Source organism: Aulostomus chinensis, chromosome 8 (assembly GCF_037954235.1).
Source record: "Aulostomus chinensis isolate RoL2024-O1b breed Wild chromosome 8, RoL_Achi_v1.0, whole genome shotgun sequence".
Lineage (NCBI taxonomy): Eukaryota > Metazoa > Chordata > Actinopteri > Syngnathiformes > Aulostomidae > Aulostomus > Aulostomus chinensis.
The window spans coordinates 22,990,060-23,002,378 of record NC_141327.1 but is presented as its reverse complement, the minus strand read 5'-3'; the positions used below and the strand labels follow the sequence as shown (position 1 = coordinate 23,002,378).

Below are 12,319 nucleotides of genomic sequence, written 5' to 3'. Positions count from 1 at the left end.
TTACCATGACTAAGAGGATCTGGCACGATTGAATCCACATTAAATCTTGTGTCACCAGTCCCAAATAAACTAAACAATCCAAGTGCTTTGTTATGACTGAGAATTCTTCATATTCACAGAGTAAATTACTTATGTATCATCAATGTTGCAAATTAAACAATCACTTTCTACCTGGTGCATTCTAAGGATGCATGCATGGGCAGATTGTATTCTGAGTCATAAAAAAATAAAAGGAAGATCCTCTCCCTATCAAAGTGCTATTGTAAGTTGCTTTGGACAAAAGCATGTGCTAACTCAATGACATCATGTAATGTGATGTAAACATAAACACCAGTTCACCAGAACAGCTGTGGGCATAATGTGCTACTTTATAAATTCTCTGGCAAAAGTAGCACAGAAGGTTCACTCCAACACCTCACATCCACACCCTGTGGTGCAGGTGCCCTGGCAAGCCTTTAGAAATACAACTCTTCCAACTTCCAAAACTCCACTACCCAGGGCAATATTTTATTTATTTTTTCGAAATGTTTATCCTTTTTGGGATGGTTTTTATCCATTTTTTTTTGCAAATGAACTCTTCATTTGCGCTTCCAAGTTGAGTTACAAGCCAAAAGCTATTAAAATACCAAAACGTTCACCATCACTCCCTCTGTCCAGTACACAAGGAACAGAGGGCTGCACAATGAGTCACAAAAACAAAATCAATAATGTTAGGTGATAACATTTCTAAAGTTCTCTTTTACAGTAAATGTAAAAAAGGTCTTACTCAATGTGATTTATATGGGTTCATCTGTCCTAGTGTAAAATGTAAAAGTGACAAATGTGCTCCTGACTGTCTTAGTTTTGGGAGGTATTTCTCAAACTGTTGGTTTGCTGCTATTCAGGTACGCTTGCTTGTTGGTCTTTTAGCCTCCGGGAAAACAGAGATGAAAGGCATGCCCCCTGAACAAAAGGCTAAAGTCCTCTGTGATGTACAGACCTTTGCAGTGAGGGAGGTAACCAGAATGACGCAGGAGAAGCATTTTCATTATGTGAGCAAAGCTGAGCAAAAGCAGTCTGAACAAACTTTAGGATTAGATGAGGGATGCCACAGCATTTCTGTCTGAAAGTATGGACCATGTCAAAATGGGCCAGTGAACAGGGCACATCTGAGGCTCCACCTGTTGCTACAAAAACACTGAAATCAAGGCTGAATGTCATGAATCTGAGCTTGGAAGCACACATGACGCCTGAAAAGCTATGTTGGCTGAAACATGCACAAAAACCAGCCAGGGCTTATTCAAAATAATAATACGCACATTTCCATAGCGTAATGCGGTCTCAAAACGGAATCAATCATGGTAAAAGTCAGACTACAAACCTGCTGATATCTTCTATTTTCTCATCTCCCAAGTAGTTGGAATCCTGCCCTTGTGGTTGCTTTCGTTGAAAATCTGGAAAGCAAAGACTGGCATCTCTCCTCCCGTAGTATTGGCAGAACTCATCCACATCAGCTTGGAAAAGTTCTAGCAGGCATTACAGACAGACACACAGACAAAAGGGCTTAGACTAACTATACAGAAAGCATACATACATCAAACTTGTAGCCAATAAGAATATCATTCACTGAACATTCTCTCAACAGCATTTCTGATATTTCAGTTCTCTGTGCGTATGTGCCAACAGTACAGTATGTGGATGTATGCGTGTGTGAACGTGCGCATGGGTGCCTGCGTGCGTAAAGAGAGAAAGAAAAAAGTACATTAGAGTCAGAGGATGAGAAAAAGGATATGATGCACTTGTGTGTTGGGAGGATTGGAGTTTAGCTTGATGGGCCAAACCAAATTCTGTCCAGTCTGGACTGAAATGAACAAGTGAAGAGACACTGGGCCAAACCAAATAGATCCCACATCAGCCAGAGCTCTGGAGTTAACTATGTATCCTCCACACAGAGAGGAAAAACCTGCATTTTCAATTCTTTCTTTACAAGAACAGAATTTTGGTTTATGAAATGATGCACATGTTTATTAAATATTAAGTATTAAAAACATTAAAGTGTCCCATTATACAGTGGCTCCCAGTGTTTGAAAAATTTGTAGTACCTCCTGACGGGTGAACAAGAAATGGAAATCCTGTTGAAGATGGAAAGCAGCACCTTGATGGGGCTGCAACTATCTGAAACACACCCAGGGGAGCACTGGATATGTTCAGTGCCATGTCCTCTCTCTCTTCACACAAAAAAATGTATATACTGTGTATATGAGAGATTGCTCATGGGTCATTTGTGAGTTTGCTTCTTGTCTTGTGGTTGTTTGTGAACCAATGTAACACTTGCAACAACCCCATTTTAGTGATATCACATCGAAGAAAAAAAAAAAACCCAAACATACCTTGAAAATTGGCACAAAATGAAGTTGAATGGGCAAGAGAACCATTTACAGTGACAAGACAAAAATGAGAAATTAAATTTTGATTATTACATTAAAAAATATTGCCCCAATATTCTGCAACCAAATATAGTACAGAAAAGCCAACCAGAGCTGTGAAAATCCACTGAAAGCCATGCAAAATGAGTAGAAAAATCTTCTATCCATCTTAAGTTAGTGACCCCTTGATTTACCATTTAAGTGAAAATTTCATGGAAATGAGCTGTTCCCCTTATCTAACTGGTCAAGAGGTTCTGTTGAAATATACTGAACACACCCTACAGCCAACAGGGTCAAACTAAAGAAGACTGAGAGGCAAATAAAAGTAGCATTCTTCATGGAACACTGTGTCTGTTCAGGTGCAGTGTCTCCTTGGCAGGTAATTTAAAGGAGAATGTTCTAAATTGCATATTATTCTCACTGTTTGCAAAAGATGAAGGATGGCTCAGCTCAGTCACCTGTCAAAATATGCATGTGGAGGAATCATGCTTGTCCTTCGTTGTGTTTCCCTCTCCTTATTCTTATAGAATTCATAGGAACCCCTGAACAACCTGCAATAAGACCTACCCACTTGATACATCCTTCCAACAGGTCTGACGGTTTAGCATGACTGGACATAGCATGTACAATAAAATAACAACCATGTTGAATGTGGCATGACATTCTAAATAAATAGACACCCTTTCAAGGTGAGAGGTATTATTTTCTTGCATTGCCAAACTAAGACACAATGCCCCAAATGCTGACTGAATGAATTATTCCCAATTAAAATGTGGATTTCCAGGTCAACAATATCCCTCTCCTCCTTTGCTTGTTACATTTCCTACTTCCCTCTGACTGTAGGTTTCAGCAAAAAGTTATCTCGCAGTCACACACATCTCTTGCCTGTGCAATCCCAACATTATTCCCAGCAACAAGCAAAGTGGATCTCAGGGGCCCTTCGGGACCTAAAAACAATCTTGCCAATATTGTTTCCTTTAGTCAAACCCAGAGGACAGAGGAGAGCAAATACACCAGTGATAAAAAATACAAACAGGACTTTGCTTTCATCTTCCTGTCCTGCCACACACCGACCACAAGGGCCGACCACACCAAATACTGAGGTGATAGGATATCCCCTCAAACATCTAAACACAACAAGAAGATCAAACACACATAGAGACACACATACACACACACACACACACACACACACACACACACACACACACACACACACACACACAGCCCTGGCTATACCACCCACCAACTTGTGTCTGTAGTTATCTTAACCATGCTGGTTGGGGACCTTGGATGCAGGGTGTGTGTGTGTGTGTGTGTGGGGGGGGGGGGGGGGGGGTATTGGTGGTGGAAAGGAAAGAAGATATGGTGGGAGGCCTTCAGGAAGAAGTAAGAGTTGAGCCTGTAAATGAGGACTGAGTATTGTACACAGCCTAATCAAGGGTCCAGGAGGACAGCTCATGGGAACAGGGAGACTGGTGGATGCTTAAATGGGGATGCCCAACCAGGGACCGCAGTGGGATGGTTTTCAAAGCCATGCCTGACTTGAAACCAGCCGATAGGTGTAATATGTTTCCCATTCCCAACCAGTCACTTGCCATGGTGTGCCACTTTGTTACTGTAGGAATAGCAGCGAATCTACTTTTGATGGACAACGAGTCTGGACAGAACAGATCAGGCCAGAAAGGAAATCTTGACACAAGTGGCATAGTATATCCAGTCAATTTTCAAAGAAAAAAGACCATGTGCAGGCATCAAATAGCAAAAACAGACCAAACAGGACACAACAAAAACATGTCCTCTAAGAGCATATGACAGAAACATGTGAATCAAGAGACAGCAACAAAATCAGCAGATTTTGAGCAAGTTAACAAAGCCGGCTGGCAGCTGGAAATTGCAGCTGTGTGGAGGACAAGCATGATCAACGTTGCAGCCGGAAAGCGTCACAATCATGCCTCCTGGAAATTTGGGGTCAAGCTTGCAATTTGTAAAACATGTGAAGAAAAAACTAGCCTACAGCCTCTCCTGTCCTTCATTGACTGCTGCATTCTACTACTTTTGTTCAATTAGTAAAAGATGTGTCAGACAGCTGAATATACAGCAACTCATCTCCAGTGGAATTATATGTGTTCCTTTTTTCAGTTGAAGCGCACTTTATGTACTTATTTAGAATTGTATAAGTCATACAAGATTCAGCAACCTAGACAAATCTGAGGGAAACTTTAAGAGTAATATTTTCTATAATTATGAAAATAAAATTTTCCATCGAAGAAAAGTTGACTTTTATATTTTCATATTCTGTCAGGTATTGTTCTTGGACAGAAATTCAGAACTGGCCCACAAAAAACCCAAAATGGTATCAAGAGGTTCTACTAACAAAACAATCAGAAATCAGAATTGGCCAAAAGAAAAAAAAAAAAAACACAATTAGTGCATGTCTACTCTACAGACTACTTCCATTTTGCCAAGGAGCATATTTTCTGCAGTAATCCAAAAATCTGATGCAAAAATTTTATTGGCTTTTGTTAAGGGAATACATGGCTAACTGCTACAGTATTTTTTGTTACATTCTTAGTTACTATCATTCTATAATAATAAGAACAACCTGCAGACACACAACTGTTATGGTTACACAACAGAGATACATATAACTTAATAGGACAGGATCTCTGCAGCATGATTCTAATCAACCTATTTTCTAAATTTCACTGTGAGGTCTTCTATATCCACATGGAAACATTTTTATGTCCATCTGTATTGTACTGTTTCCTTAAAAAAAAAAAAGAGTGTTAAGAGTATGAACAAAAAAGAGGAGACGAAGAAGAGCATGCAAAATGAAAAAGACGAGCAAAAGAGCAAGAGAGAGAGAGAGGGAAGGGGATAAAAGGAGAGAAAGAGCAAGAGAGTGAGAGACAGAACTCTGTCCATATTCACAGCTCCCCAGCGCTAAAGTTATACTTCCATCTGGTTATCTTCCAAGGCAACCTGGGTGGCCCACCCGAAGTACTTGACATCTTGATGCACTTCAGCAGTTTTACATACACACAACCTTTGTAGAAAAATAAATGTGTCATTCGTCACCACATATGCTGATCTGTGGAGGGCTGGGGTGGTGGGGGTGAGGAGACGGAGCACAACATTGAGCACAGGGATGGTGGGGAGGGGGGACTCTTCTCTGGATTCCTCTCTTCAGATTTTTGGACTGACTCTCTGAGCCCACATGTGTGTCAACTCCTGAGCAGTAATGTAATGTAACAAGTCATCTTCTAGCCTTTTTCTTTTCTCTCGCTAACTGTAGCTCAAGTGTTGAACATGATATGCCAGCAGGCCATTAGATGCAGACGAAGATGGGATAGTTGGAATGTACTCGTTTGATATTTGACTTCAGCAGCAGCATACCATGTGGGTGGGTTGCAGACAAGTGTGTTTGAAACTGTTCTCTGTTAGCAAATCTCAGTAGATCTAATCAGTTTGTGGCGACAGAGATTGGAAGAAGACTTGGCTGGAGGAGAAAAGACAGTCAAAAAGTGTTTGATCATGTTTGGTATGCACTCTGAAGGCACAGGTACCAGTGATCTTGCATCCCTTCAAAGGAAATTCTTCTGAAGACCAAATACTTTGAGAAGGTAGAAGGGTTCCTATCATTTAACAGTACCGTAACCACAAGAAAAACTGTTGCATCAATTAGGTTTTTTCCCCTGTTGAGAGAATTCTGCCATCTCATAGTGGAGCCGGTAGATGACGGGGGCCAGTACAGCAACACTTCAGCTGTGTTTAGATTTGTGTGAGCTTACTACCCCAATGAAAACACACTGGTGGCAGAACATTAGAAACAGGTTTTTAAGTGACCGTTAATGTCTGAGGAAGGCAAGGTGCCGAGCAGTCATGTCTAGACCACAGCTAGAGTGCGCATGCATCCCAAATACTGAATCAACCCTGGGAGTCTGGTACGCAGGATCCAAGAACAGGTCATAAAATTCATTTTGCTCCAGTTCTTTGGTACACTGATCACGCTGGTCCTGATTTTTGTTTATACTTGGGAGAAATTTGTTTTTACACCCACTTGTGCAAATCTAATACTTTCCATCCACGTGTCAGGATATGCTTCAAATCTGTGTATTGTTATTACAGTCAAGGGCGGAAAAAAAGTCAATTTTTGCAAATTTATGCTGATTAAAATAAACTCAAATGATCCAAACAGAACAAAGACAGGAGAGCAAAATGTACTGCACCTGGTGCTATAAACACAGTTAGACTGGTGACTGCCATGCAAAGCGCACAAATATCACTAGACCAGTGTAGACTAATCAGCAAAATGGTGCTGTGTCTATAAAGGCAGTGTGTGGTGAGACATTTTACTGGTGCATTAAAGTGCGACAGTAAACCAAAGAATGAGGCAACCAGCTACCAAACATGTAAGACATGCTCAGCAACAAATGGAGGTGAGGTCAGATGAGGTAAGAGCTGGATAAATAAATATCCACAGACCAGACTACTGACGCACCACTTCTAGTTGTCTTCAAGGCCAAAAATCTGCCAGACAAAAAGCTTCTACATGTGCAGTCTGAATTTTCAATGAGAAATGAAGCCAACTGGGAATTTTAACTCATCACAATCACATGAACACAGCAAGTGTAATGCATCCTTATGCTATTCTAGAGTGTGTGAGTGTCCGCTCGTGTGTGCCTGTGTGTGTGCGCACTTGTGGCTGTGCATGTGCGTGTGTGAGAGTGCGCTCGTGTGTGACTGTGTGTGTGTGTGTGTGTGTGTGTTTGTGTGTGTGTGTGTGTGTGTGTGTGTGTGTGTGTGTGTGTTTGCCTGCTATCACCAGGTAACCACACAGGAGCTATAATTCTAGTCATCTTCTCGGTCATTATTATGTGCGTAATTACCTGGTATGTGTCCTCTGCAAGTGTAGTAGAACTCGCGGCAGAAGTCCTGGCAGAGCTGCGGCAGGTCTGGCTCCCTGTGTGGCATCTTATCCATGTCCAGGGAGTGGAACAACACCTGGGCATTGGGGGAGCAGCGAGCACACTTGATCTCCTCCAGGAGACGTCCACATTCTGTGTTATTGGTTGAGAAAATCTGGAGACCACACGCAACAAGGATCAATGTCTGATTAGAATAATAGGCTGCTTAAATTAACCTCTGACTTCATGTTAGCTGGACATTTGGTGATATTAACATCACAAATTTAAGATTTTAATCTGATTTGAAAAACTTCATAATCATGACTTCTTGACAGATTAAGACAATTTTAATGATTTATGTTTCCCTTGTAACTCAAAAGGCATTTCCAAGCCCTTCAAAGTTTTTATCTGACTTTTAATAAAGAATGTGCAATGTGTAAAATAAATTGTCTTTGCTTGGATTTTTGGATCTCTAAGATTACAAAACATTCACCGGATTGCACATTCAAACTTTCACCTGACTGCTCCAACTAAATCCACTACATCAGCCAATCCCTCCCCAGATGTCACACACAAAGTCCACAATCTCGACCACACAGATATTTTCAAGATACAACACATTCACATACCACCTACAGTATATGTTAACAACACCTTTCTTCCATATGACAGAGAGAGAGAGACACACCATTAATACAAGAAGGTGTGAAGCTGATGTCATAAACCTTGTTTTGATTGCCAAATTGCATGTTACATCCTATTCAAATGTCAACGCTGCCATGCAGTCTGGCTATATTTCACATGATCTTAAGATTTAATATGTTGTTATTGAGGATAGTCAATATTAGAATCAGTTGCTGTGTATTGAATTGGATTTATTTTTAAAAAAAATTATATACAGTAGAATGAAGACTGACATGAGACACATGCTCTGACACTGAGCAGCATCATTACCACAAGCTGCATGAACAATCTGGATCATCACTGATGGTATCTCTCTTTCCTCATGTTCATCAGTGTTCATGATCTCTCAAGCACAAACTGAACAAAAACAAAGGCGTGCAACTGTTAATATTAACACCGAAAAAGACTGCTCTTATAAGATCTTAAATTTACAGCAAGTTCAAGTTTAACATTCAATATGGTGTAGCCGGTCTGTAGCAACTTCTCACTCACTGCCTACTCGCTCACAAACTGTTCAAGACAAATTACAAAGTCTGACAACTCTCCGGGCATGACATGAATGAAACCAAATAACAGCCTCCGAGCCTGACTCGGGATCATTACGCAAAAGTACACAAAGAGTTAATCCAAAAGAAATTAGCAGGATTATTTACATAACAAATTAGCTGTAATAAAACACAATGTAATCTGGTTTAGGTCAAGAGTGGTGGTGCTTGGGCAGCCAGACAGCCAGGCAATGCTTTACTCTGTGTGAGGTCCATGTGTAAACACCAATTTAGAGATAGACAGGCACATCATTCCCACTCTGGTATCAACAAATTAGCAGTCTGTCGAAGTCAATTAGATCGGAGGACCCAAGGCCAACATAAGGACGCCTTACACTTCACTCTGACTGCTAACCGCAAGTGAGGTAAACTTTTTCTCTTTGGAGTTTAAACAGAACTGTTTTTGCCCAACAGGTGCCCCCCCCCCCCCCCAAAAAACCTCTAGCAAATCAAGAAGAGGCATACAGCAGCTCTCTAGTCACAAATTACAACATAATAATATTTACATATATATTGTATACTCTATCACGTCTGTTGGGATTTCATCTCTGTTGTGAATCCAATTCTGCTGTATATTCTATCTACTTTCTGACTTTTTCCTACAAAATGAGCTCCAGACTGTTTATTTCCCCGCATGTATGGTGTGCTCCTCAGTCCCAGGGCCCTATAGATTGACACCATATAGTGTTGTGGGCATGCCTGCCCTCTTGGACTAAATTGCCCATTGATTCTGTGTACCACAGGCTGGCACAAGGTCCAAGGAGAGTAGCATTTGTGTGCTCTCAGCCATGCCCTGTGTCCATATGTTGCTGGGATGGGCTCCAAAGTTGCCATCATCCTAACCAGAATAAGTGGACCTTTGTTGTCGTTTGCTGAATTGCAGTGAGTGTGAGTATGTTCCCCAAAACGAGGGGAAGATGTCAATGAGGCTGAGGACAAGATGAAGCATGTCAAGACTTAAAACACAGTCGCAGAATATTCTATTCAATTCCACATCATAAAACTCAGATCATAGAATAGATCTGATGTTGACAATACCTTTTCCAAAGCCTGCTTCATGCCATGCAGTTTCAAGACTTTCTTTTAGATGCATCGGCGCAGCTTTCGCCAATTACTGCCAAAACACATTTATACACAATACTACAATCTAAAACTCGCCATTCAAAAGCAAAAAGTGTAGCAATCTGCAAAATCTAATGTGGTCAGAGAGAAGGGACAAAAACTGATGTAGGCTACACTAAGCTTTCACAAAACACTTGTCGTCAGAGAATAGATCTAAGTTGGATGGCGGGGGATAAAGTGAGGGACACACACCCTCTCAAAGGCATTAACACTTGGACAGGGTCTGATGACTGGGGGGGTATGGGGGGGTGATGTTCTCCAACTTCTCCCATTAGTGAAACTAACAAACACAATAGTGTTGTTGTTATTCTTTTGCCATAATCAGAAAAGGCTCCGTGTGTGGGCAGTGTAGTTGGGAGGAGGAGAAGTCGAGTTCGTCCTATTCACTTTCCCCCGGCTAATTTGCATGACTTGAGAAAATAAAATGATGCAATATGGCTTTTTGTCGCAACACAAAGTGAGATACCACCCAGCCACTGAATGATTCGAGGGGTGGTTTACATGAGAATGGCCCGGTGAGGATCCAATGCTACACATTTAACTCATACAGTCGCACACTAACACCACACGCAAACTTAAAAGCCTGCCTCGTAATGGCATTTAGGATTCTATCACTTCGGTAGAAGTTGAAATCAATGTGCGACAACGTCTAACTTTTACGTTAAGCAAACGGTTTCCTGTACGTTAGGTCCAGTAAAAAATAACCACAAAGACCGTCAAACAGACGCGAATACACTAATAACTACGAACTGTTATAAAATGCTTCGAGACCAGTTAGAGGTACAACCGAACTCCTACCTTTTCGGGTACAACAGTTATAGTTAGCAACCTCTCCTCCGTTGCTCCTGCAGCTAGCAAGAAGTAACGTAAATCGGTGAGTGATTACCATGGTAACGCCGAAGCGCACTGGACAAGCTGAAAGTGTTGCGCCAGATAGTGTGAAGCTAAATGCCAAAAAGGAAAAAAAGAAATCAGGAGTTACTCCAGACATTTATGTTATTTCAAACCGTGGAAGAACTAAAAGAGTCAAATGACGTAAGAAGGAGACGCCACACAAGTGTAGATTAAGCGGAACCAGAATATGTACTCCTATCAATCTATAGTTTATAAATCAACTAGCACAATTTTTGACGCAGCACTGGGATTATTTCACATACGCAAACCCAAGGCAACCCCCCTCCAAAAAAAAAATTCAAAATCAGCTGCCAACAGTAAAACAGCATAACAATGCACCGAGCTGTAAATGCTTCTCCCGAGGCGTTTTGGCAATAAAACCTTGTCTCTTAATTGAAAGAAAATGCAGCGTAGTGGACGGACATTAACCTACCCTGGCATCCCTGCGGTGCAGGATCTGATAGGCGGCTCTCCTGGTGGGACAGCAGGACACACGAGGATACAACCTGTGGCAAACTTCCCCGCTGCTGCTGCCGTCAAGCAACACTTTTCTTTCCCTTTTCTTCAGCCGCTTGGGCAAGCTTCCGTCGTAACATCTTCTCCTCCTGGGGCTAATTTCTCCCCTTTCGCCGAATTTTGCGTCTCCACATTCCCACACATTGACCGCGATGGCCAGGACGAGAACAAATTGCAAATGTTTCATAGTTTAAAAAATCATAAAATTAACAAAAATGAAAAAAAAGGAAAAAATATAACAAAAAAGCCACAAGATTTGCCCCTTTTTTCCAACAAAGTAGGGTAAACCTGCAACAATATATACATCTATGTGTGTGTATTTATGTATTTATTTGTTATTTTTACTTTGGGTTATATTTGCCACCCAGAAGCCGGTTACTACAAAAAATATTACAAATATGCTGTTTGTTAAAGCAGGTGTCTTACATTTGATTCACTGTTATTAAGAAAGGGGTTAAAAATAAATTATGGTTGATTTTGATAATATATATAATAGTATCTCATAAAATTAAAAAAATAAAATAAAAGCAAAACAATAACATAGATTATCCAGATGACAAAAAGTCAAACCCCAAAACACCATGAACTGCAAAAGAGCCGTGACGTTCCTTTCAGTTGTAATTCCTTTTGAGGACAGCACGGCGGTGTGTGAATGCACGGAGTCAAAAAAAAAAAAAAAAAAAAAAAACATAAGCCTATAAGAAATAAAAGTTCACTCACACTAAAGTCCAGAGCGCTCACATGTTTTCCCGTGCTCTTTCCTCCTTCTTTTTAACCAGCGCGCGAGAAGAGGGGCGAGCACGGTGACGTATGACTTCGCGGGAGCGCGCATACAGTCGCGTCCACGTCGAGGTAAATGGTTACCTGGAAGAGCGGAGCACAGAGAGTTTGGATCGTTTTAGTCTCCCTGATACATTCAGTCTGACTGTCAGAGTGACAATTAGGGCTGCAGTCTATTAAAGTCTCACATTTATAAATGTAATTATATACAACTGGAAGAAAAGAATGATACTGAAGTACAAATATCACATGAATTGCCTTAATATAAGATAAGCCTCTTTCTTCTGTTTGTATTTAGAGGCTTTAGTTGTTGCTGACTCCCATAATCTTTCCATTACATCATTTTTTTGCTCATATTTTGGCATCTAGAACTAGTATGCAATTTAAAATGTAATCTTACAAAATACATCTTTTATAGATTTATAGTAATTTCAAAAGAAGTCACTCCTAACATCAAAAGGCT

General features: G+C 40.8%; 1 protein-coding gene across 3 annotated transcripts in view; it reads right to left on the bottom strand.

The window, feature by feature from the left end:
* hhip (hedgehog interacting protein) overlaps window positions 1–11,725 on the bottom strand; it is a 34,068-nt gene extending 22,343 nt beyond the window's left edge. The window contains exons 1-3 of one of the 3 annotated variants that reach the window (XM_086211761.1): window positions 10,994–11,725; window positions 7,298–7,490; window positions 1,361–1,505 (exon numbers count right to left, since the gene is read on the bottom strand). In XM_086211761.1, coding sequence (XP_086067887.1) covers window positions 1,361–1,505; window positions 7,298–7,490; window positions 10,994–11,263 — 608 coding nt within the window. In that variant the 5' untranslated portion in view covers window positions 11,264–11,725. Of the gene's footprint in view, window positions 1–1,360; window positions 1,506–7,297; window positions 7,491–10,464; window positions 10,612–10,993 lie in introns of those variants that run through there. The other 2 variants (XM_086211759.1, XM_086211762.1) reach the window with 2 other exon arrangements.
* Between the last annotated feature and the right edge of the window lie 594 nt (window positions 11,726–12,319).